Source organism: Danio rerio, chromosome 11 (genome assembly GCF_052040795.2).
Source record: "Danio rerio strain M-AB ecotype USA chromosome 11, GRCz13ab, whole genome shotgun sequence".
Classification (NCBI taxonomy): domain Eukaryota; kingdom Metazoa; phylum Chordata; class Actinopteri; order Cypriniformes; family Danionidae; genus Danio; species Danio rerio.
This window is the reverse complement of record NC_141031.1, coordinates 26,954,569-26,981,839: the sequence shown is the minus strand read 5'-3', so window position 1 is coordinate 26,981,839 and position 27,271 is coordinate 26,954,569. Positions and strand designations below refer to the sequence as shown.

Below are 27,271 nucleotides of genomic sequence, written 5' to 3'. Positions count from 1 at the left end.
CGAATATTATTTACTGTCATCAAGGCAAAGAGAAAATAAATCAGTTAGAGATAAGTTATTAAAACTATTATGTTTAGAAATGTGTTGAAGAAATCTCTCCGTTAAACCGAAATTAAACAGAAAACAAGCTTTCTAATTCAGAAGGGCTAATAATTCTGACTTCAACTGTATAAATCTGGGGTCAGGAAGTTCTTAGATAACATTATCCTAAAAAATGTTGATGTTTTTTTAAAGGTAAATGGAGGTGTAGGTTATACAGTGCATTGTTATTTGCAGTGCTCCTCCTATTAAAAGAGAAAGAAAAAACTAGGTCTGAAAGAGATCAAGCCTCAGCCAGGTAATCAAAAGTAACTCAAAAGTAATGTAATACATTACTTGCCATAAAAAGTAACTAAGTAACGCAATTAGTTTTTAAATTTTACTTTTTTGGGAAGGAACTCAATGTTGCAACTATCGTCTGCTTCCACCAATGAACAATAGCTCCAAATAAATGTTATGTGTCCTTTGAAGAGAGGCAATATGGACCATGTACAAAGTGACATATATCTTTAATAAAGCTTTCAAAACTGATAGCATTCAAAATATCTGCTTTACAACGTCATCCACTATGTTAGCTGAATTGGTCACATGAGTCCACACAGCAACATGAAAATTACTGTTCATATTACTGTTAAATACTGCATGATTTATAAAAAATTGTTAACTGTGTAGTTTGTAGTGCAGCCATCCGCCAGTAACTTACTGTAAATCACAGCAAAAATACTATATTTACATGTACAGCACCATTTAACTTGGTATTTTCAAATTTATTTACTTTGCATTGTGTTTTAACAATATCTGTTTTTGTTTCCTAAAAATACCATCTTAGTGTGGATGTAAAGCCAAAACAGAGAAAAATATGCATTTTTAAATTAAAATGTATTAGTTTGGACATAGCCTTTGTTTAACTTAAAAACATTGTGAAAAATAAAATTTACTTATTCAATTAAATGGAAAAAACAATCAAATCAAAATAAAACCATTTGGTTAAACTTAAAGAAATTACAATAAAATAAAATAAATAATCAAATCAAAATAAACATTTGCTTTAATTTAAGAAATTTTATCAAATAAAAAAAATAAAACCATTAGTTTAAACCTAAAGAAATTACAATAAAAAAAAATAAAATGTACATTTGTTTAAATTTGTTGTGACAAATATACTACTAATCTAGATTAAAATATGTTTTTTTATGGTGATTGTTTTAGAGGGATTATATAAATTAACTGGCCATGACTTTTGATGTATAAAATGCATTTTTTTACTATTAAAATGTAAAAAAAATAGCACTTTACATAAATAAATATTATTTATTGTTGTGTTTATTACCTGTACAATAATTATGCTTTTGCCTTGAAATTATGTAAAAGTCAACATCACATGTCGTATATAATTAATAATGGCTTTTATTAACCCTATCCTTCTTTTTCCTCTCTCTAGGGAAGTTTAGTGTTTTAATGAATGAAGCGGATGCCATTAGCTGGTCTATTGGTGCGACTCAAACCAGGTCTTTGGTCCAAGACTTTCTTCAAGAAGACGTTCAACTCAGTGACTCTAACATATAAACCGGGAGAACATGGAGGAACTCCCAGTCAAAAGCCATGAGCATTAATCACTAATTTAATTTAGACTATATAAAGCGGAAGAGTCATACTGTACATACAGAGACGTACATTTTGTATAATGCCTGTCTGACAAAGAATAAATAAGACTCGAGTCAATCAGTTTTTATTTAACGATGCACCAGTCAGGGCTTTTGCAGAATTAAAGGGACAGAAAAAAATAAGTATAAGAATATAATCTCTAAAAGCACTCTGAATTGTCATTTCATTTGTCCTAAGGGCTTTCTTATTTCAATGCTAGATGATGTAGCCTCTCGAACACCTGAAATAGCTTGACTCTTTTAGGTTGTAAAGAATCACATTAGTGATTTTTTTATTTTATTTTAAGAACAACTGTGGACTACTTTTGCTTGAAACGCCACAATAATCTACCTGCATGCATTTTGTTGTTGTATTTTTTTTTCAGTGTTCTGTAAATATGATATTTATTGAACCTGCTTTGTTTTATAGAATATATCCTATTTGTTGATGCCTTTTGATTGTTATAGGTCTCTTTTTGCTATTTGAATGGGTGGCACTGTCTCTGATTTTGTCTTTTGACATCAAAATAAGGGCTGAATCCAAGTCTTACCCTCGCAATTTATTAGTTTACATACAGTATGTAGCGTCAATATTTACAGGTGACAAATTTGCACAGTGCTTCTAAACGAAAGAAAAGAAACAGAGATAACACACAAACTTCAAATAAAATGCTTCAAATGCCACTGTTAAAATGTGTCTCTTTGTTTATTTACAAGTCTGAGTGCTTGGGTTTATAATGTTCTGACATTTCTGTTAAAGCATTCACATGTACACTAACAATAAATTTACATAATGCATGATGTTTCTTTTTTGGGTTACGTTCTGTGATCTTTACTTTAGAAAACAACATTTCTACACTGTTAGTGTTTTCTTGTTGAATCTACAATAAATTACTGTAAATTAATCACAGCAGAAATACTGTATTTACAGCACCAGAATTGTATATCTTTACTGTAAAATATACGCAAAATGTAAAATATGCAGTAATTTTAAAATACAGTAACATACTTCATAAAAATCCGACAGTAAAATTCAGTTCATATTACAGCTAAATACTGTGCAATTTATGACAGTTGTAACCTGTAGTTTGTAGTGCAGCCGTCTGCCAATAACTTTAATTTACATGTACAAAACCATTTATCTTGCTGTATTTACAGTATTGTATATCTTTACTGTAAAAATATACAGTAATTTTTACAATGCCGCTTTAATATACAGTAACATAAATGTACCACAGGAAAATTCAATTCATATTACTGTTAGATACTGCAGGATTTATAAAAAATTGTTAACTGTGTAGTTTGTAGTGCAGCCATCCGCCAGTAACTTACTGTAAATCACAGCAAAAATACTGTATTTACATGTATAGCACCATTTAACTTGCTGTATTTACAGTATTGTATGTCTTTACTGGAAAATATGCAGTAGTTCACAATGACACTTTAAAATACAGTAACATACTGCATTACTGTCCTATGATAAAATTCAATTCATAATACAGTTAAATACTGTGTGATTTATGAAAATTGTTAACTGTAGTTAGTAGTGCAGCCGTCTGCCAGTAACTTACAGTAGGTCACAGCAAAAATACTGTGTTTACATGTACTGCACTGTTTATCTAGCTGGATATGTGTTTACAGCATTGCATGTCTTTACTGTAAAATATGCAGTAATTTTCACAATGACACTTTAAAATGCAGTAACATACTTCATAAATTTCCTACAGTCAAATTTAATTCATATTACTGTTAGATACTGGGTGATTTATGAAAATTTCTAACTGTGTAGTTTGTAGCTCAGCCATCTGCCAGTTACTTACTGTAAATTAATCATAGCCAAAATTCTGTATTTAAATGTACAGCACTGTTTATCTAGCTGTATATGTATTTACAGTATTGAACGTCTTTACTGTAAAATATGCAGTGATTTTCACAATGCCACTTTAATATACAGTAACATACTTCATAAATGTCCTACAGTAAAATTCAGATCATATTACAGTTACATGCTGTGTGATTTATGAAAATTGTTAACTGTGTAGTTTGTAGTGCAGGTGTCCGCCAGTAACTTACTGTAAATCGCTGCAAAAATACTGTATGTACAGCACCATTTATTTTGCTGTATATGTATTTACTGTAGTGTATGTTTTTACTGTAAAATATGCAGTAATTTTCACAATGACACTTTAAAATACAGTAACATCATAAATCTCCTGCAGTAAAATTCGATTCATATTACAGTTAAATACTATGTGATTTATGAAAATTTCCAACTGTGTAGTTTGTAGTGCAGCCGTCCGTCAGTAACTTACTGTAAATCCCAGCACAAATACTGTATTTACATGTACAGCACTGTTTATCTTGCTGTATATGTATTTACAGTATTGAACATCTTATTTTTTTACAATGCCACTTTAACATACAGAAACATACTGCATAACTGTCCTATGATAAAATTCAGTTCATATTACAGTTAAATACTGTTTCATTTATGAAAACTTTACAAAGGCTGCGTTCCAGTCACTAACTTCCATCAGTCTTGTTCCCTCAGATGCACATCATTGATTACGTTATATCCAGTAGTGTCCACTACTGGAAGAATATCAGAATGGGTTTAAATGGAATGCCTTAAACCCTTAAGCTCTTGGGAACTACACTGTTGTGACATCACATTTGCATTTCATTCTGGCACATATAGATGCTGGAGTGAACATATGAAACTGACTTACTCTCTTGGTCAATATTAAGCTTCCCTCATTTACTTGATGAAGTGGAAAATGCCATTAGGGATTTTTCAGAGGGAACTCAGGGTAATCCTAATGCTAATTTGAAGTGTGTTCCAACTATTCAAACCCCATTAAGATGTTTTGTCAGTAGTGGACACTTGTGCTACGTAATCAATGATGTACATCCAAAGGAATGAGACATCCAAGGCAAGTCAGCGAGTAAAGGGCAAAAAAGTTGTATTGGAATGTGGCCTAAAAGTGGAGTGGAACGCATCCATAGCTGAGCTCTTATTTGGTTAGACTTTATAACTGGACTTGGTTAAACTTTATAAATGCAGAGTGTATGTTTTGTAAGAACGTGTCTGGTGCAAATGTGCAAAACTGGTACATGTGTTGGTTAAAGTGTGAGAGAGATGAGGGAATGTGTTTTCTACAAGTGGTTTGTCAAGCCCACTCACCTGTGTTAGGCACACTCCATTCAGGTTTGTCGTGTGGTGAGGAGGAGGAGAGGTTGTAGACCTTTAGGTGAACTAAAGAGGGTGCAGTGCCAGTGGCTGTTCTGTAAACCAGGAGTTCCCAAACTTTTAAGCCCGCAACCCCCAAAATAACAATTCCAGCAACTCGCAACCTCCAACGTTCTCTGAAGTTAAATATTTAAACCTGTCACACAACGGCACACACATACCAATAGGCCCAAGTCTATTTATCTTTTAATTTTTGAGAACACCACATGGAGATCATACTCAGTATTCACTTGTGGCCTGTATTTATTTTTAATGTACTTGAGTGTCGTAAAGGTGTCAGAAAGTTTAATCTAATGCCATAATGACACCATTCTTTGTCTTTATTATAACGGAATCACCCCATGCAGCGGTCACAAAAAATCTAAAGGCTGATGGCTTTTTATTTGCATGTTGCTTTTTTATGTTTAAATTAACATGTTTACAATGTTGCTATTAACTACTATTGTTGTTCCGACCCCCACTCTGGGAACCATTACTGTAACTAAATATCAATGATTTGAACTCGATACGACCCTCGGCTGTTAACCGATGCAAAAAGATTAAGAACACACAAGGAGTTACATAGGCTCTCTTGGGCTCATTGAAGACCAGACAAGCTGCAGCGTTCTGGATCATCTATAGAGGCTTAAGGGTCCAAGGTGGAAGTCCAGCTAGAGGACCATTGCAGTAGTCGAGCTCGTGAAATGACAAGAGCTTGGACTAAGAGTTGTGCAACATGATCAACATAATAGGCTAATATTTTTGTCTCGATTGGCTACAGAGCAAAACACTGTTGTCCAAAACCTTGCCAAACTAACCTAACTTGCATAATAAAACAACCTTTAAATGGCACTTTTAGCCGAATGCTTCTATCTTGAAAAAAAAAAAAAACTAGAAAATTGCATGCACTGTCATCATGGCAAAGAAAGAATAAATAAATTATTAGAAATTATAGTATTAAAACTGTCTAAAAATGTTCTCAATGTTAAACAGCGCTTTGGAAATATTTTAAACAGAATTACAATTTCAGAGAAGGACTCTTTTCAGAGAAGGATACTTTTTTACTGTATATTTTAAAATATCACCATAAACATTATGATTTGTTAAAAGCAGAAAATAACATTTGGTGAGATTCATTTTAATTTGACAGTTCATTCAAAAAATATTTATGCTGCTTGTTCAAACTACTTATTTAAAATGAGCTAAAACAACACAGTTGTTGGTTTTTGGGGACAGCTTAATTCAATTCAATTTAATACAATTGAGCTATATTTTTATAGCGCTTTTACAATGTCGATTGTGCCAAAGCAGCTTCACATAAATGGTCATAGTAACTGAATCAGGGTAGTTCAGTTTTTAGTGTTTAAGTTCAGTTCAGAGGAGACCTATGAAAAGAATTCATAAGTCTCAAACTCGATCCCTGGAGGGCCGCAGCTCCAACCCTAATCAAACACAGCTGATCCAACTAATCAAGCTGTTCAAGACTATAGACTGTTAAGCAGGTGTGAGTTGGAGATGGTTGGAGCTAATCTATGCAGAGCTGCGGCCCTCCAGGAATCGCGACCACTGGCTTAATTGTTTTATGTTCAATCAACTTTAAATTGTAGAAACCATTGAGTTAACTTAATTTGCATCGAGACAAGATTTTAAATGTATACTTGACAGTATTAAATGTCAAGCCTAAATGTCAAATAGTCAACAATTTAACTGATGAAGTCTTCATAACAACAATAAACTGTTGTTGCTCTATCTGCATTTGGTCTGTTTAGATAAATCACATTTTAATAATATTGTTTTGATATTTGATATTGTACATTTTCAACAAATTTATAGTCTTAATTGTTTATGTACTTTTCTCATTTTAATAGCATTTTTAATAGTTGTGCAACATGGGTTTTCATGGAAATATAGAAATATCACAGTATCATACCTGTTAACTGTTGAGCTACAACGGCGATATTCCCTTAACCAGAAGGTGGCAGAAAAGATCTACTTTTTAAACTTGCCCTTTGTTGTTTACTCAGCTGATGGAAAAATGTGTAGTAGTGGATTCTTTTCCCCCCCTCATTATCATATTTATGTAAACCCAAAAATGACCAGGCCAAATCCACTAAGGCACTTAGTTTTCTTAATATTCATAAAAAAATGCAGTTATAAATATCTAATGTGTCAATAATACAAGTCTATGGCATGTGCAGTCAATGTGTCAAAAATAATCATGAATCAGGAATCTTCGAGTTTGCTTTCACCTTTTAAGTAACATAAAAAACCCACGTCTCCATTTTTTCTTTGAGTTTTTGATTGTTTGTCCCCTAGAGTTTTATTGCTGATTGCGGGAGCTGAGTCTGCACTCTGGCTCATTACATGCTGTGAGCAAAGCCTGTAAACACACCACCAACACTCTGATGAAAAAGCCATGGGCACTTTCTGTAATTAATACCAGGCGTTAGGCCTCATACATCTCTGTCATACACTATCAAAAAAAATAATAATAATAATAGAATTTTGTGCCACATCTAAAATATTGGTTATATATATATATATATATATATATATATATATATATATATATATATATATATATATATATATATATATATATATATATATATATATATATATGTGTGCCTACCCTCTCCTCAAATATGGTCAATACATTCTTTTTTCTTTTTTTCTTTTTTTTTTAAAGCAGAGTACAATAGACCTTTCACACTTGTACCAAGGTCGTTTATTTGTCTTTCATCTTTAGTAGTTTGTTTTTGGTCTTTTTCTTTTACTGGGGTCCGTTCTTCGTACATGGATTACTCGTTTAGCTGGATTTGGTTATTGATGATTTGACAATTCACATGGTCCAGAATAGTTTTGTTCTTCAAAATTAATCTAAGAGCTGTTGTCATAGCAACAGGCCTGGTAGCTCAAACCTGCTTGGGATCAGGCTTATTTTATAACTATTAGATTTTGTCATGTCAAGCAAAGGTGATGCTAAAACTGCTGATATTTTCTTACAATAGTGTGGTGTAAATGTGGGGAAAATTACTATATTTTATATTTTTTATCAGAAGTTAAAATAAATGAATAAATAAAAAAATACATAAATTTGTAATCTACACTCCGAAATATAGCTGCAAAAGCTTATAGTGACGAATGTGTGCCCTTTTGGTAGGCTACTAAAATACTGTTTTAAGATACCAATATGGACATTTTTTAATACAAAGGCATATTTTTTAAGCTAGCCCCAGTTTAAGTAATGTTGAAAGTGTATGTTTGTTTTAGAAATAATTATTTAGAAATAATTATGAATAAATGGAAATAATTATATAATTACTGTAGTCATGCACACAAATTGTTGAGAGCTGAAATGTGGGTAATTGGATACAGTGGTGTAGACACTTCAAAATCTAAATGCAAGTCAAAATGCTTTTTTAATGCAAAATTAATTTAAATAGGCACTTATGCCTTATGCCACAGGATTAAAAAACTTGAATAACCTACTATCCTGAAGCAAATCCAACAACCCACAACTAATATGGAAGGTTATGGCATATCATATTTAACAAACCATTTCTTTTAATGTGTATTTTATGTAATTTTGGTCACATATATTATAACTAATTATTAATCACATTATTTACGCTGATTATTTTTGCATTAAGCTGCTTTCTTGCTAATCGCTGCATTGCTGATCATGATTTTGAGAATCAATAAATTGGACCTAAGGCTACAAGACTACGAGATCTGATAGATATTGTTAATGACAAAAACTGTTCATACATCAAATGTTCATACATTTAAGAATGATTTTTTTCTAAAACATTCTTCAAAGTTCTGTGAACGTTCTTCGTTGCTAGAGACAGATGAGTCATATTGATTCACATTTGATGAGTGATTCATATTGATCGACCAATTGAAATAGACCTATTCAATCAAGAAATGAACATGACAATTAATAGTCCAAGAAATAGTCACTCTTATTATGTTTTGAGTTCGGCCATTTTTTTTTTATATTCCTAATGATCTGCTGGGAACCTGTGAACAAAGACAGTGCAGCTCAAGAGTTTGTTGTTGGGGTTTAAAGGGGGGCGAGCAGGCGGAGGGAGTGTGGATACTGAAGCTGGGTCAATAGAGCAGCAGAGTCGAGTCTGCCTCCTCCGCCGTCAAAGTTGCTGATGTCGCTGGTCGACTAAGAGCAAGCCTTCTTTTGAGGGATAAGTTTGTCAGGTGAACAAAGCCTGCTAAATCGACTTGAAACTTGAAGTTTTTAGCACTACTAGAGATTGACCTGAAAGGATATCGGACATGATGAACTTGGCAGTGCCATTGTGCGCTCGAGCGCTTTTCTTGACTCAACGTGAGTATTTACCTGCATTTAAGTATTTGTTGATATTTACACTTTTTGAAGTTCTTTTAACATTGACAGTTGGTAGAAGAATGAAAAATTAATAAACATTGTCTAGATTTATTTTTTTACGAAATCTTGATACACAGCAAAGTGTGTGTTTGATTGATAAAACTGTACTGTACAAAAATATGTCAGGTCATTCCCCCTCACCTGAAGATTTATATCTTTGCATGCCTCTTGAGAGTCATTGTACATGTTTGTGAATATTTTCTTTCGTTTAAACGTTTTATAATGTCATGTAATGGTTTTCCAATCTGTATTTTGCACTGCTGAGACCCAGACCCAAAAGTCAAAACCATCTGGTGTAGATACTTTTATACCTGTGTGTCCAAGACTTTTGATGCCTTTGTTTTGAAGTAACCCACAGAAACATTTCTGCTTTAAACAAACAGGTTTGCATAACACAAGCCCCAGAATCTGCATAAAAAACAGTTTTTTGAAATTCCTTGCAATCATTGCCAGATGTGGCAAAGACTTTTATGTTGTTTTGAGGGGGATTCAGGTTGTGAGCGTGAGATGTTTGCTTTTGATGGTCTACTCTTGTTTTTCTCATTTTGCTGAAGTGTGCAATCCAATGATAGTTCATCAAGAGCCAAAGCTTATACTTTTGGAGGTCACTGGAAATGGAATGAGTCAAGAAAATTGCACTTTACAACTCAGCAATGACTCAGGGTGACACAAACTGCATTTGGCTTAAGGTTTAATTTAAAACAAAGCTTTATAGTTACTTAACAACAGCTCATCACAATTTGATTTAATATTGAAGACTTATGATTAACTACATTTTTGTTTATCAACATGGCCACTTTTATAGTTATTTTTCAATAAGATGCTTAATTGCAAACTAACCCTTGTTTGAACTGGTCCAGTCTTTTTAATTAACTATATTAAATTAACACACTAGCCATTTTTGTTATTCTTTGTATTTTGAGCTGAATATGCCATTACACAATGATTATGCTTATTAAACAGGTCAAGACAACAAGAGACTTATGTACACACTTTGGCTATTAAAGACTATTGAATATCCAGGTCTGCAAAATAGAATTGAACTTCAAGAGATTTTTTTGCCATGTGCACGGTAACAATCAAAACCTCCCCTCCGTTACTTTTTAATGATCGAAGTGCGACATTTAGCCAGTTGTAATTATTGGTGCCATTAATAATATATGAGGAGCAACAAGATACAAGTTTAACAGACTTAAGGAGGACAAAGGGAATGGGACTGTGCCAAACAAAAGAAAAGAATGAAACAAAAATCAACTAATCAACCAATTTAACTCTTCCCCGAATTACAAAATAAAACAAAAAGTAAACCTTCAACGTCTGAGACGTCGTATTTTAACTCTCCTCTTTCAGAGCAAAACTTACAAGTGTGGCACAAATCCGTAACCTAGTGTGTATAAATAATAGAATGCTGCGTGTGCTCCATGTAGGCCTGAGCGATTTGGCCTAAAATCTAAATCTTGATTAATTAAACATTTCAACTCAATTGCTATTAAAAAACTATTATTTTATTTATTTATTTATTTTATGTTTCTGCCCTCATAGTTCACTGACAAGTTTTGTGCATATGCTCACAAGTACAAGATTTTTGAAAGTAGGGTTGATAACTTGATTTTTGAATAATTGAAGTAAACACGCACTATTTCTATATTTCTTTATTGAACATCAACATTGAACAACTGAAAGTAAAACACATTGCCTAAAACGCAGCTCTTTGCACCACCGCTACCAAACTGACTAATCACAAAGCTAGTGCTAAGTGTTGTTGTGATGTATAAATACATTTTTTGAGGGATGAGCAGGTATACAAAGGCGGTGCCAGACTGTTCCATGCCCTTGGCAGAAGTATAATATCATATTAATATGATAAGTATAAATCATAATATAATAAGTATAATTCAGCATTAACAGAGTGGGGTCACGTGACTACACACACGGTAGAGAAATCAATTATAAGTTCTAAATGACGACTTTTATTACAGCCCTAGCGCCATGTATATCAAGCAACAGAGGTTACCAATTTCCTCTCTTCCATCCAGAATAATGCTTTAAGCTTTATAATGCATAAAGCACATTTTCCATGATTTAGTGATCTCATTTACCTAAAAGAATAAATGAAGCGTGTTCCATAAAATCCCCTAAACATGTCTCTTATTACCGTTTAGTGTGGACATGTCATGATCAGAAGCAGCATTACAGAAAATAATACATAAAACAAATAAAATATTGTGAAGAAAAATAACTGACAAAGCAATTTAGAAACACTGCAAATAAGGGGAAAAGAATTCGACATGTCTCTATCAAGAAAAAGTTTGAGCGCATATTTGATGCATAAGAAGTTAAAATGCACACCTATAAATTAATATTTGTTTATTGCAGTAAGTATATTACAAAAAATTATATTATTAAATATCTACGTTAAAAATAATAATTTAAAAGTTTTTATTATTTTTTTTTTTAGTTAGGTTTTAGTGAACTAGAAATATTGTAAAAAACTTTCAGTACTTCTATATGAAAAAATGTCTGAACACATTCCAATATTTTGCTCTCCATCTAGCATCTGTGTGTAAACTAACACCTGTGATTGGTTCATGAGAGTGTCCAGATTGGTCGAGTACCGATTGAGTCATAAAATGTGATTATCAGCCGATACCGATCTGTGGCTGATAGATCGGAGCATCCATAGTTAATACATAAATATACATTATAATATACTGTACAAAAACAGGAAAGATCCAAAACTGCTATAACACTTCTCTGAGTACTATGGGCAGAAAATGAGAACACTAGCTAATTTCAGGTCCAGAACTATTTATGAAAGCTCCTTATTAAATTACTTTCAGTTCCTTTAAAACCTCTGAGCCGGGACTTCAGAGTTACAGAAAATGTAGCTACAGTATATTTCATGAGGAACGAGAAACTGAATTATAATAAAATGCATTTCAATCTTTGTTCCTACTCACTCTACCAACATTAATGACATTTTAGATTACATTTTCATATTAACATTTTCAAGTTCTGAATTAATTTATAGAAAAAAGTTTGAAATAAGGCCATGCGGGTGTGGAAGTATCTGTAAAGGGAGCATTCAATTTGTGAACTGTCCCTTTAATTTGAGTGATGAACGTAACATGAGAAAGACAGAGAAATGAATATAAGCTGTAGGTTCACAGTGTCGTGTGCAGGTGTAGCTTTGCCCTCAGCACATTAGTGTGAATATGACTATTTGGATGTGAATGAAATCAGTGTATATGAGCACACAGACAAGTCCTAGCATTTGAAAGTGCTTCCTCAGCAGATTCCAAACCCTTGACCCTCTCCCTCTCCCTCCTTCTCTGCTTTTCACCCTGATGTTTGTGGTTTTTCTGGCTTCTAACACATCCTTATTACTGCCAGCCCGCCTCAGGGTTTGCTGGTCGTTCACAAAAGCATTTCCACTCATCTCTCTCACGGAAAATCATTATGACATACTGTACAGCATCATATATGTAGAAAAGATGCACTGCTGTGCAGCTTAAATGTCTGAAAAAGCATTAAATACTGGGCTGTTGGTTTAGAAGAATGGCCTCTTGGGAAATAATTGTACAGACAGTGAATGGTTACTGTTCCAGTGGTTAAGTCATCTGAATGGTAGTCACATCTGTTAAAGACAGCTGTGCAAAAAAGTATTATGGTTTAAATCTTTATGAAATATATGGATGTGAATGTGAAACGTTAAAATGCCTGTCTGACTGTCTGTTTGTGTGTGAGTGTGTGTTGTACTATATGACACAGACTCATGGACATTTACTTAAAGGAGAAGCTGCTCTGAATAAACACACTTTTGGAGAAACTTTGAAAGATCTGTTATTAAATGTGGTTGAAAATCTTGAGAGTTTCTATCAAAAGTAAATTAAACAAGACTTTAAACTATAAATTGATATTGTTATTGATATATATTATAGAAATGTGTTATTTATTAACTTTATTTAAATTTAAGATACAAGTGAGATCTTTTATTTTTCGTTTTCTTATAAATTTTGCATCCCAAAGATCAGTTGTTGAGTGCAGTGATGCTTTTTCCGTTTTTGTAAAAGAGCTGAAAAGATTGGTATATAGCTTTATTATGACTAAGCCAGAGGTTGTTGTCCCAGACTCTTCTAATACAAGACAATCTGGGATTTTCCATCCAACCACTCCCTTAGTCATAAAATTCAGAAAGTCAAAAGTTCAAAAAAGTTTTTTCTGTCATTTTTATTCACTAATTTGTTGATTTCTTGCCTTTATTAAATGCAAAATAAATTATTTATTTATTTATTATTATAAGATGAACTAATAAGAATTTATGCAGTTAAGCTCTAAAATGCCCCTCAAGCAACACTATAAATGAAATCACAACTTGTGCACTCTCTTCCAAGTGTCCCGAAGATGAAAAGACTTTTGTGAGTCTTTTTTTTTTACATTCGGATGAGCTGTTTCTGCGAATGAATAATTAAATAAATCGCTGAATCAATCAGATAGAACTTTATTTAACAAATCTGATGAAAAAATACAGCTGTCTTCACAAATCATACATAGTTAGAAATGTACAAATAGTGGATTTTATCAAATTTTAAAATTATCATAAATATTAACAAATGCAAGTAAATGTTGGAAAAATGATCGAACAATCCATGTAAAATATTTCTACAACATTTATTATTCTTTGTTGTGGTCACAATTGTAATTACACGCTTTATTAGCTTCTATTTTATAACACTTCCTGATTATATAATCAAAATATATATATATATATATATATATATATATATATATATATTATATAATCAGGAAAAAAAAGAAAAGGAATTTACAAAATATAGTTTTTCTGTTTTATGTTTTGGATTGCTACAAACCACTACCTTTAGACATGCAACTTTACTGGGTAACAAATGCATGACTGGATATAAAATAGATTCAATAAATGGTAACAATATTTAAATTCAACATTTGGATCAGATTTAAGTTAGCATGCTTTTCACATTGACTGAAAACACACTGTTCATTCTTAACAAATGTAGCATCTAGTTAATTATTTGTTATTGTAATTATTATAATGACAACATTACTGCAGAATATGATATCACAGCTGATTAATCATCAAAAACAATCAATTAGTTGACCTTTAATTGTTGATTCATGAATATATCAGATAGCTTATGAATGATATATTTTATTTTTGCCGAACTGTCCCTTTAAGGTTGATTTGAATTTCACCTTGACAAACATTTCAGTGGCTGAGAATAATTTGGACTTGGGTAATGTCTAGTTAAATATTTATTTTCTACGTCTTACCAGAGTTTACAAAATAGTAGTTGACTTGCTGCGAGTGTTTTCGACTCATTTTGTAGACATAAAGAGGCATGGGGGTTACAGACTCATAAAAAAATCTGTAAATATAAGGTTATAAGGTTTACAGATGGAAAATACTGCAATGTTCCACAGAATGTTTGTTGACAAAGAACTGCTATATAAATAGGGAAACCTGCACAGATGGCTTTGAGTTTTACCAGGTTTTTTTCCTGTATTATGCCTAGTGTTTTCTTATGCTCAGAAATCATTTGTGGATAGTTTTAAATTTGATATAAAACATACAATCTGTCAGATTAGCATTATTGTTGAAGTGTCTGTTGATTGTTCAGAGAGTCCGTACAGTGATTTCTGGAAACACTGTGATAAATGGGGTGCACCTGTGATGAAATTTATGAAGTGGCCTGTGTATTTATTCTTAATATTATTCTAACTCTCTGTTTTTTATATTTTACAGTTTTGACTTCATTTCTCTTCAGCCCTGGTAAGTGATTGCTTATTTCCTAAACTAATGTTATAATAAAAAAAATACTGCTGTATAGAGGATTAGTACACTGTAAAACCTAAAACGTTAAGGTAACTCAAACCGTTTGAACCATGTAAGTTCAAAAATACTGTGAACTTAATTCATTTGAGTAAATGAAGCAATTTAAGCACAGTAAAGCCTAATAATTAAAGAGAACTCAAACCAACCAAGTACTGTAAAACCCAATAAGTTAAGGCAACTCAAACCGTTTGAGGAAACCAATTGCTACAAACCATTTGAGTTAAAAAAAACTAAGTATACTGTGAACTTGATAAACAGATGAGCCATTTATATAGAGACACCTTAATAAAATGGGAACATTATACATAATATGATATTAACGTCCTGTTTGTGGCACATTAGTATATGTGAGGGTGCAAACTTCTCAAGATGGGTGGTGACCATGGTGGCCATTTTGAAGTCGGCCATCCTGGATCCAACTTTTGTTTTTTCAATAGGAAGAGGGTCATTTGACACATCAAACGTATTGGAAATTTCACAAGAACAACAATGGTGTGCTTGGTTTTAACATAGCTTTATTCTTTCATGAGTTTTTACAAGTTTCTGACCACTTGTAAAATGTGTTCAATGTGCTGCCCATTGTGTTGGATTGTCAATGCAACCCTCTTCTCCCACTCTTCACACACTGATAGCAACACTGCAGGAGAAATGCCAGCACAGGCTTCCAGTATCAGTAGTTTCAGGTGCTGCACATCTTGTATCTTTACACTAGAGTTTCTCACTTCAGTTATCTTCGCCTTGAAGAATCCCTTTGCACACTTTGATATTAGGAGGATATATGAATTGTGTATTGTCATCCTTAGATCGTAGTTCTATTGAAACTACTCCCTTGTACAAGTCAGCTGAGGCCATTAAAACATTTATAGACACATATGGGTTATTGGATATTTGGCAATTTCGTAATCCGGTGTGAAAGCTATTCCTTTTTCTCATCTGTCCATCAGACATATTCCTGCATGGACTACTTTTTTCTAGATAAAAATCTCATGCCTCTGTTTAGTTTTTGTGAGTATTGTGCTATTGTTATCTCTGACCATGCCCCTTTATTAATGACGCTGTGCATTCCAGTCACACTTGACAGATATTCTCCCTGACGTTTAAATACGTTACTGTTTTCAGATAAAACATTTATTAACTTTATATCCTCTAAGATAAAAAAAGGGATTTGTTTATTTCATTCTGACTTTAAACTTTTTGAATGGTTGTATGTTGTTATTTTACAGACATACCTAAAAAATCACTCAAAACACAAAATTGTAATCTCCTTGCCCCTTTTTTCATACCAAAATGTATATGATCTGTAAATCTGGAGATATGTCAGTAAAAGTCACATTGTTAAACTGCAGTTAAAAAAAATTAGCATGAAACCTTGTTGAAGCTAAAAATAAAGATCATAATATTTTTTGTTTTGTTAAAATACACATTCTCACAGCTCTTAATTAACAGATATGTTTTGTTGGAATATCTAGCCAATTCCATGCGTGTTGGAGAGAGTTTTCTTCAATGTCAAAAATATTAGTAATTTAATAAATGCTTAATAATTTGAGAATAGAGCTCTGGGTTATGTTACCCCAATGCAATACAAGAATTACATTCAGGAAATTCGCAACTAACTTACATTTCCCTGACTCCAACATATATACACAACAGATATTAACAGGTGGAGTTTTGGTATAATGTCACTTACAGTATCAGTCATTCTGCAGTCCATTGGCTGTTGCACTCAAACATACTTCCTCTTTCTGCAATCTTTCTCCGCATTCCAGAACTGAACAGTTAAGTACATCTTCAATATATTTCACAACTTTTACAAGCACCCAGCCCCCCCCCCCAACCCCCACCCCCCCCCCTAACAGTGAAAGAAATGTTTCCTTAGCACTAGATTTTCATATTGTTGTATTTTCTAAAAAAAAACTTTTGACACCAGATTGAAGATTGGTGAAAACAGATTTTTCATCCCTAGTATAAAATAGATTTTAAATGAAACCATTTACATGTTTGTTATATTACATAATACTACTTTCTTTTAAAATCTTTGCACTAATCTTTGAACAGTAGTGTACTGTTTGGTGTTTGATGCAACATATGCTTTATAGCAGCAGCCCTGCTCTGTTTACTTTGTGTAATCACATATGACAGTGTTTTTCTCTGATTAGACTTAATCTATGTCAGGAAAACTGGTTCTCTGTGTCTCAGCACTAGGTCAGAGTGATGGCAGTGGTGTGGTGGTGGCCATGTACAATATCAGTGCCCCTCAGGGCTCTCAGGCGGTACTGCAGTGTCATAGTCAGCGCATGGTGTGGACACAAGACAGGCTAAAAGACCGTCAGCGGGTCGTGCACTGGGATTTACTTCGAAGTGGACCAGATCATGCCATGGAAAGGGTTGTAGACATGTTTTCTGCTGGAGATCAACGAATCTACAATGGCTACAACCAGGGACGTATTAGCATGTCCAAAACGGCTTTTAAAGATGGCAACTTCTCAATGGTAATTAAAGGTGAGACACTTTTGGGTAACATAAGAGATTCACATCAAAAAAGGAAACTAAGTCATCATTACCTCACCGTCTGCTTGTTCTAAATCAGTTAAAGTTTATTTACTGTTGTACACAGAATTTGTTTTTGAATCTGCTACTATGCTGATGCACTGGTGTTTCTCAATATCATTTCATTTGAATTTAAAGCGGCAGTCACCAAAACAGCACAATTTCAAAGTCTAAAAGGGGCAGTTTCAAAGAGTTATAAAATATTTATTGTGGGATATTTTGCAACATAGGCTCATTTTGAAAACATATCCCTATAAACAATTCTGGGGATGACAAATTATATAGCCAAAAATACGTATGGCTGCATTTCGTCTTTAAAACAAACGCTACGGGGCGGTATGACGTTGTTCCTTTTTGCGCTTACCAGCTGACCGAATACCTTCGTATGGATGGCTTTCCCATTGTTACCAGTTTGTCCAGTAGTGACGGAAGCAGAGAGGAGTTGCGAAGAATGGTTCTAGAAAGCAGGAAAGACATAAACAAAAGCCCCCCCCCCCCCCCCCCCCCAAAAAAAAAAACAAGTAAATAACTGGGTGAGAATGTGGTAAAATCTGAAAAATCAGGCGAGGACTTTTCTCGGTTGCTTTTGAAAACTGTCGGTTGGGTTTAGGGAAATGAGTGGGCGGGTCAGTCGGTGCTTTTGAAAACAGTATTGGTTGGGTTTAGGGAAGGAGGAGGGTAGGTCATTCGATTGATCAGGCAGTCAGACAGATGGTGCGAATGGCACTCGCGAGAGTATTTTGAGGTCTAAAATACTCAAAGGGCTCTGGTGCATTCGTGAAAAACAAAACTGCAAAAAAAAAAAAAAACATAACCCCTGTGACGACTTTGGCGCTCTATAGAAATGTATATAGGGGTATGTTTTCAGAATGAGCCTGGGTTGGTCTTTTGAGCTGAAACTTCACATACAAAATGTAGGGATATCAGATACTTAATTTTAATTTTGTTTAATATTGTAGCATAATCAATGAAATAGCAATTAATCAATATACAACTATAGTAATAAGATTTAAATACTGGTGTAAATGGGGTCTGAAACGTTTTTGAACTAATTCACTTTGTTGAAAATGGTTTTGATCTCATTGTATTTGTAGTGTAAATACATTCTGTGATTTTGTCCTATATACAGATGTTGTAACGAGTGACAAAGGGATCTACTCCTGTAACCTGCATCATCACTACTGTCACCTGTATGAGTCTGTCAAAATTCAGCTCAATGTCACCAAATCAGGTTGGTAAATTTACTTCATAATCCAGGTTCTTGTCTGGCCATTCTTGGCGTTTAACCTGCCTCTCGATCAGACTATTCAACTTCATGCCAAATAAGGAACTGGCAGCAGAACAAAGAATGGAAAGAATGTGAAGACCATTTGAAGAGAAAGTTTTGCACTTGCATTTTGTTCTACTCCATTCGCCGGCTTTTTAAAGAAATTATATATGAATATGCGTTTATAATTTGAAGGTGTCTTCAAGTATCAAAAATTACGGTGTAATACAGCTTTACTTTATGGTACATTAGAGTGCAATGTTTGTTTTTTCCTGAACAAATATGAATGACTATCATACATTTTTACAATTCAATATAAAAAATAATTGATGTACCCAAAATTCTTGTGCATTTAGAACAAAATAATTTAATGACATACCTAAAAGTCTATCTCCCATAATAATTGTTGTTTTACATCTTTATACTTTTACAAACCTTTACACTTTTCAGTGTTCAAGAAAATTTCAATCCTTTACAGTATAATAAATGTCTGTATGATCAGTTATTCTTGTACATATTTTATAAGTAAATGTCAGAATAAAATTAGCTGCTCTGTAATTTACAGGTGTTTCATGTTTTATTACATGTTAATCAAACCTTTACAGTTAAACTAAGTGATCTTTATTGACATTTTTTAGTAGTTTGAAACAGGATATTGTATTATAAATAATATATACCGAGAGAAACCTTGATACATTTACAGGATTCTTTATTTATAATTAGTTTGTATTCTGTGGATTATAAAAGCAGATTTTTTTTTGTAATGATGCAAATATCTTCAGTCACTTTTGACCAGTTTAACACAAACATTAATTTCTTCACAAAATGTTTAAACAGTCATTATATATACATATATGCATACTTGTATTCAAGCTGCTCACTGATCCACCTGTGGTTTTCTCTCAGCTCGTAAGGAGAGGCGGTTTTGGGATGGTCAGAAGGCAGTGTATGTGGTTCTGGTGGGCACCACGGTGGTTCTCCCTTGTTTTAACCGCCGTCCCATCTGGACAGAGGGCAACAGTCAAGAGGATCAGCAACAGGTAGTGCACTGGGATCGTCAGCCTCCGGGGGTCCGGCACGACCGTGCAGATCGACTCATCGACCTGTACGCTTCCGGGGAGAGGCGTCATTATGGGCCACTGTTTGTTCAGCAGAAGATGAATATTTCGGCCACAGCATTCACACAGGGGGATTTCTCCCTCATCATCTCCAACATCCAGCTTCTAGATCAGGGGATATACTCCTGTCATCTGCACCATCACTACTGCGGCCTGCATGAGAGACGCATCTTCCAGCTTACTGTGAGCCCTCCGGTCCCTCAGGAGCCCACAGATGAACCTCAGTTTCTTCCCAATGAAGACCCAAGTAAGAGAAACAGCTTTACTCTCATAAGAAACAAAACTAATTATTAACAAAACTAATTATGAGCATCATTAACAAAATACAATGTGAATGCATAAAAGGCTTTTAATAACCATGATTAATAATGATTAAATGCATAAAATACAGATTATGAATGAGTAATAAACCACAAGCATTATATATAATGATATACAAGCTCATAGACGTGCCATCATCTCTCTCCTCATAGACTGGGTAGCTGAATACCCGATGGTGTGCTCTCACCCCATATGACTGAGCTTCCAAAATTTCTGCAAAGAGGGTCTCCAACTTTATAGTTAATATTTGGGTGCTGACTAAAGAGCAATCCTCTGAATGAGAGAGAAAGTTGATCAGGCTTGATCTCCGTCTTGCTAGTAACACAAAAAAATGGGTTTATTCTGAGGCTATATGATCAGGGTCAAACATTTTGCACCTGGCGCTTTTGAAGAATACTGTTATGCATCTTTTAGCCATCCATATCAAGCACAGCTCGATCCTCAAGGCCACAAAATTCCCTTCCGTCCGTCCGTTTAGCACATCAAAGGGCAAAAACAGAGAAAAACAACTCATGTTTTACAGTTGGGCTTAGGTCAGTGGTTCACTCGATGATTTGTACAACAAGCCCTGCCTTCTCATGGACATGAACAAGAGGGACATGAATCTGAAACATACAACAAAATGTACCCAAAATGTATTTCAGATTTGCAAAAATGTTAGACAGCGAGCACCATATAGTGAATGTGTACCCAGAGCAAAGTATTTTATGCTTTTCAAAAATGAGACATGTATTTCCAATTAGCCTGGATTGGAAATATCATGCACCTGAAAAGTCCAAAATAGTAAATTAATTTAATAACCATACATTTGATATTTTTTTCCAGGACTGAACAAAGTTGCACTAATCACTGTGAATTGAGGTATTTGAAAAAAAAAACTGGAGAGAGAAATGACAATCTATTAGTTTATTGAATATTCAGACTATAAGTGGCACTATTCTTAGCAGCCGAATCGAATGTTACCACTTGATTGAATGGGCTTTATCAGTGGTTATCAGCTGATAGATATAGGCCAGTAGGGTCAGTAGTGGTAGGCTCAGAAGGCTGTTATCAACCATCCACATGGTTTATCCACTATAGATTACATATGGCTGCGGCTGGAAATTAATGAGAATTATTTAATTAAATTTCCCATTAATTGTATTTTATTAACGTCTACCCCTACCCCAACCCTAAATCCAACTGTCACAGTAATGTAAAAACAGATCTGCATCTGTTGTCTTCCCTTTTAGTATAACTGATTAACCATGTGTATGGATGATAACAGCCTTCTGACCAAACCAGTAGGCACATACAAAACCCTACTGGCCCATATCTATCAGCTGATAACCACTGATAACATCTATTCAGTCGAGTGCTATCTTTTGAAGCTGGTGATTCTTAGTATGCGACCAACTGTTTTAAGGTTCTGAAAACAATTACATATAAAGTCAATTCATGATTAACAATTTACAACTTGTTGGGTGTTAATTTTAAACTCTGCTTGACATGTACTATAAAAACACATTAACAACAAACAAGGGATTTTCCCAAATGATCCCAGCTGATCACACAGAATAGTTGCTGCTGTCAGGAGTTCTTGTTTGTTATTTCGTCCCGTTTTGACTTGTTGTACCGCAGATTCTAGTAAATAGTTTTCCAGTGAATGCGTGTCTGCAGATCATAATGGAAGTCTGAAATGGCTGTCAGCAAAGTTGGACCACAATTCACAAGTTGCTCAAGCAAGTAGATGTAGGACAAGAGAGCATCTTCCTAGTGAAATAGTCATATCTTTGAAACCAGAGCTTGAGGCTAAGGAGTTCTCCTGATTTTTCGAAAGATTGGTTTAGTCAGTATTTGTTTTGTGGAAAAGTTTTGCACGACTAGGTCAGCATTTATCGAGCCAAAGAAAAACACTTTGATCTCCTGCTTATTTCATGTAAATTCAGTCTGCACTGACCTAATGATAAACATGCATTCAAAAGAAAGAGAAAAAGGGCTGAAAGTAATCACAAGTCATGAACTCAAACAAACAATCGTGGCCTAAAAAAGTCTTGAGGTGATCCTGAAGATCTGATTACCCTGCTGTCTGAATTGCCACGTTCACCTTCATTAAAATGTAATAGTTCTCCTTTAAAGCTTATTCTTCTTTTGCTTCAAGGCTGCTTTTTTCTTTAGTTTTTTTTTTCATTTGCATTCCAATGGCGTTCCCTCTCCCACTGTCACAGCTCTCTTTCTCAGTTCAGCTTTGGTTCGGATCATTCGATAGCCATATATTTTTCTTTGAGGTGCTGCCAGTCAGACAGGAGGAAAGCAGGATAAGAAAGGTCTTTTTTGTTGTTTGCATAAGACAGGGATGATGTGAATTGGAAGACAAAAATAAGGATGGAATATATATAAATACATATATTAGACAAAGATAAATGAATGCTTAAGTTTGAATATTTTTTGGGAAAAGTTTGGGAAAAGCAGGGTGGAGATTTGTCGAAAAAAAAAAAAAACACTAATAAGGGAATGTGGGAAAGTCAGTTTCTATGGTTTAGTAAAACTCTGCGCCGACTGGACTCTAGACTACACAGACCTCAGTGGAATCTTGTGGATAATCACAGACTTTGGGTATGAAAGAAATGAGCTAAACACTTTCTGCACTGCTGAGTTCATTATTGACAGCTAAATATTACTGTTCTTGGGAAAACAGTGTGCATCAACACTCTGCTGTGCTGACTGTATTTCGTTTTGTTGCCAGTTGTTTGTCTTGGCTTTCTTAAAGGGATAGTTTTGCCACCATAAATCACCCTTGTTTTGTTTCACACCCATATAATAATTTTTTCTTTTGTGAAACACAACACTGAAGTTTTACCAGTGATTCAAGAGCACTTTTAAAAGAGTCCAAAGAAAGTGTGCATATTGCATATGTGCATATGTTATGTTAAGTTACATTACCCTATCTTATGTTACAATACGTTATAATGCATTGCATTTTGTTTCTTTACGCTATGATACTTTACATTACATCACCTTACCTTATGTTACTATTTGCTGCAATGCATTATGATACGATACGTTTTGTTTCATTACTATGCGTTACAATTTTTTGCATTACACTAGATTGTTTCATTACCTTACTTTATGTTATGATATGTTATGATGCATTACGATTTGTTGCATTATGTACATTACTTTATTACATTACATTACCTTTAATTACCATACGCTACGATACAGTGCATTTCATTACTATGCATTACAATTTGTTCCATTGCACAACATTCCGTTATATTAACTTACCTTATGTTATGATATGGTTTGTTGCATTACGTTATTTTATGTTACATTACCTTACCTTATATTACTATACACTATGATGCATTATGATATGTTACGCTTCATTATGATGCGTTACAATTTGTTGCATTACGCTACATTACGTTACATTACCTTATGTTACGATAAGTTACGATGCATTACAATTTGTTGCGCTGTTACTTTACATTACCTTAACCTATGATGCTATATGTAATGATGCGTTATGGTATGATATGCTATGATTCATTATGACGCGTTACGATTTATTGCATTACGATTATGTTTTATTTATTTTCTGTTTTCTGAGCCTTTCTTTTTGTGTAATTGTGAGATGAGTAGTCATGACCAGTTAAATAATCACCATTATGAGTGTTTTGAGTCACTTTTGAAACATTGTTTTGTTTATATATCTTTAATTTATATATCTTTAATCAATCAATCTGCACCACAGTCTATATAAATTCTTCATGAGTCAGTCGCTGTTGTTAACAGTTCATTTGACAAGTAAAGACAATCGGTAAAAAAGTACTTGTGTAGTGTGAGAATTGTGTGGTGCTTTTCCAGCAGGGATGCATTAAACCGATCAAAAACTATTCATTCAGAGCATTAGACACCCCTTGTACAGTGTAGATGGTTCACAAATGTCATACAAATTGGCTGTTTATCCTCCACAAGCTTTCACTTGTTCTCTTTTAACTGGTCCTGCAGTTGTGGTTCGACTTATTTATTGGTCTATTTTACTTTCCTCTCTGTCTTTCTTGTTTTCCTTCTTGCACTTTGTCTCCTCCCTTGCAAATTCCATTTCCCTTCTCCTGTTTCTTTACTTTGCTTTTCTTTACTTTGCTTTCAATTTTAACTTCTTTTTTGGATATTTACTCTCTGTCTTCATCCTTTTCGGATTCTTTTTGGGCAGAGTCTTGTTTATCTGCAGGAAAAGGGAAGTTTGCTTCATCTGTAAAGCATCTGGCCAGCTTTAACTCGACTTGAAAATAGGAGGGTGAGCCATAAGGAGGAGACTGTAGTAGATTTAGGTCAGCCCACCCTCAACATCCTCTCAAATCCCCCTTCAACCAAACCTCAAGCCATCCAAAATGTGTCTGTCCCTTCCCCGTCTTGTTTAAGCATAAAAATAAAGACAACTGTCTGGCTCCAAAACAGCCATTGCATAAAAGCACTTCCTTTTCAGAGTTTTCATAATACTGTTTATCCTCTTAAACTGTTCTTCGGCCATTTTGAACCAGCTGCTTGGAATCATGCGAACACTCACATAAAGCTTTCCAGAGGATCTGGCATATCCATAAATGTTCAGAAGTTGCAAGTTTGGACTATATTCATGTTCCCCAATGGTCTTAAAGCAGGGCGTTCCAAAACAAATCCCAATAGAAGCCTTGTTCGAGATTGTTTGGCCCATAAATATTCACTTTTCATCATGAGCCCAAATTCGATGTCTTCATAATAAGCGTGTTCTCGAAAACAAGAAAACTAATCAAAATCTGGAAGCGTTTGTTTTTAAATCATTCGCACCGTGAACATGCAAAGGAAATCTGAAGCTCGACTCAACACATCGTAACCGTAAATCACAGCTCCTGTGTAAAAGCCTGCTTTGTGGTTTTGTGAGTTACAGGAGGTGCAATAGAAGTTAATGTGTTGCAAAATTTTGTTGACGGTTAAGTAAAAATTATTTTATTAAGAGCACAACAGTGCGATATTATGATCCAACACTTTATTTTTCTCTCTACCACGGCTGCTGACTGCCAGCAAACAGTCATATCCGGCGTTTTATGAGCTCTCCTGAAAAACGAGGGAAGAAGATCCTTCAGCTGTTAGTGATTACTGTAATCTAGCCGGAGATATTAGCCTGTGTTTTCCTCACTGCTGTGGGTTCAAACATGCACAATAAGAGGTTACCATTCAGATTGCAGGGTACAGGGTAACTGTTTTTCACAGGTTACAATTACTTAATGGCTATGTTTTAGGAAAGTAGTAGGCAGAATGTCCTTTTCTTACAGAGAGTGTGGGTGGTATATTAGAAGGAGCAATATATCTGCATATATTTTGCATTTGTAGTGGTTCCTAACAAAAATTATCAATTTATAATTATGGGACAGGAGCAATTTAGGGCTAGTAATCAGGTAAATTGGTTAAATAATGATGTGATTTGAAACAGGTGATGTCAACAGGGGATTGTCATTATGATTTGGTACAAAAGCAGCATCCAAGAAAGGTTTAGTATTTTAGGAGCAAACATGAACCGAGGATCGCCAGTTTGCCAACAAATATGTCAGTAAATTATTGAAAAGTTTAAAAACAAAGTTCCTCAAAGAAAAATAGGAAGATGTTTGGATATTTCACCTTCAACAGTGCATAGCATTATTAAAAGATTTAAGGGATCTAGAGGAATTTCAGTGCATAAAGGACAAGGGCGAAAACCTAAGCGAACAACTGTGATCTTCGAACCCTCAGGTGGCACTGCATCGAGATTCAATGTGTTTTTTGTTAAAAACAAAGCAGTGAATGTCTTTAAATCCAAATTGACCAAAAGGAAATCAAGGAAGTTAGTGAATTTAAAAACCTAGGTTTCATTTTTGACTTGAAGCTTAAGTTTGATGCCCATATTAAGAAAACGTCTAAAACTCTTTCATTCATTCATTTTCTTGTTGGCTTAGTCCCTTTATTAAACCGGGGTCGCCACAGCGGAATGAACCGCCAACTTATCCAGCAAGATTTTACACAGCGGGTGCCCTTCCAGCCACAACCCATCTCTGGGAAACATATCCACACACACGCTCATACACTGGACAATTTAACCTACCCAATTCACCTGTACCACATGTCTTTGGACTTTGGGGGAAACCGGAGCAGCCGGAGGAAACCCACGCAAAGGCAGGGAGAACATGCAAACTCCAGATAGAAACGCCAACTGAGCCAAGGTTCGACCCAGCGACCTTCTTGCTGTGAGGCGACAGCACTACCTACTGCGCCACTGCCTCGCCCACGTCTAAAACTACTAAGACAAATTTAAACTGCGTTTTTTATGATAAGACTATACTGTATATATCTCTTAAAGCAGCGCAAATGTGTGTGCATGCTATGACATTATGACGTATGTGTTATTTAGCAATATTCTTGGGTCAAGCTACTCAATCAGTTGTTAAGCATGTAATGTCACTTTACAAACAAACTTTAAAAGTAATCGATCAGAGACCAATAAAATGACATCATTGTCAAATTCTTAAAAAATATAACTTGTTAGGTTTTGATGGTTTTTTAAAGTTTTTCATTTTTAAAAACCATGTTTAAGTGTATACATGGTCTTGCCCCTAAAGTAGTCTGAGTTGATACATAAATTTAGCAGTGATAGGGCAAAGACTAGGGGGGCAGTGTGTGGAAATTGTAAAATCTGCAAATGCACAACCATTATGGGTCAGTCCTTCTTTTCAGTGAAAGGTTCACATCTGTGTAATGCCATGCCTGTTAATTTAAAATCACTATCAGAACTTACAGCTCTGTGGCTCTGTATATACTGTACATGTTTGCTGCAT

The 27,271-nt window shown here is 34.4% G+C and overlaps 2 protein-coding genes and 1 long non-coding RNA gene across 19 annotated transcripts in view; 2 read left to right on the top strand and 1 right to left on the bottom strand.

Annotated features, from left to right (window-relative positions):
• Positions 1-2,375, top strand: part of plekhg5a (pleckstrin homology domain containing, family G (with RhoGef domain) member 5a) — a 74,196-nt gene extending 71,821 nt beyond the window's left edge. For all 15 annotated transcript variants that reach the window (XM_087273558.1, XM_087273557.1, XM_087273561.1 and 12 more), the window contains one exon: positions 1,481-2,375. In XM_087273558.1, the coding sequence (XP_087129684.1) occupies positions 1,481-1,490 (10 nt within the window). In that variant the 3' untranslated portion in view covers positions 1,491-2,375. The remainder of the gene's footprint in view (positions 1-1,480) is intronic.
• Positions 2,101-5,832, bottom strand: LOC147834824 (uncharacterized). Its single transcript, XR_015502621.1, has 2 exons — positions 3,548-5,832; positions 2,101-3,293 (listed from the first exon to the last, which is right to left on the bottom strand). It is a non-coding gene; the product is annotated as an uncharacterized LOC147834824 (long non-coding RNA).
• Positions 5,833-9,046: 3,214 nt separating this feature from the next.
• The window catches only part of mxra8a (matrix-remodelling associated 8a), a 28,810-nt gene continuing 10,585 nt past the window's right edge, over positions 9,047-27,271 (top strand). Inside the window, exons 1-6 of one of the 3 annotated variants that reach the window (XR_015502024.1) lie at positions 9,047-9,259; positions 15,102-15,128; positions 17,388-17,690; positions 18,868-18,969; positions 19,912-21,402; positions 21,767-22,910. Coding sequence is in view for 2 of the 3 variants with exons in the window: in XM_087272609.1 (XP_087128735.1) it covers positions 9,208-9,259; positions 15,102-15,128; positions 17,388-17,690; positions 18,868-18,969; positions 19,912-20,370 (943 nt within the window). In the remaining variant the exon portion in view is untranslated. 3 annotated transcript variants of the gene reach the window in all.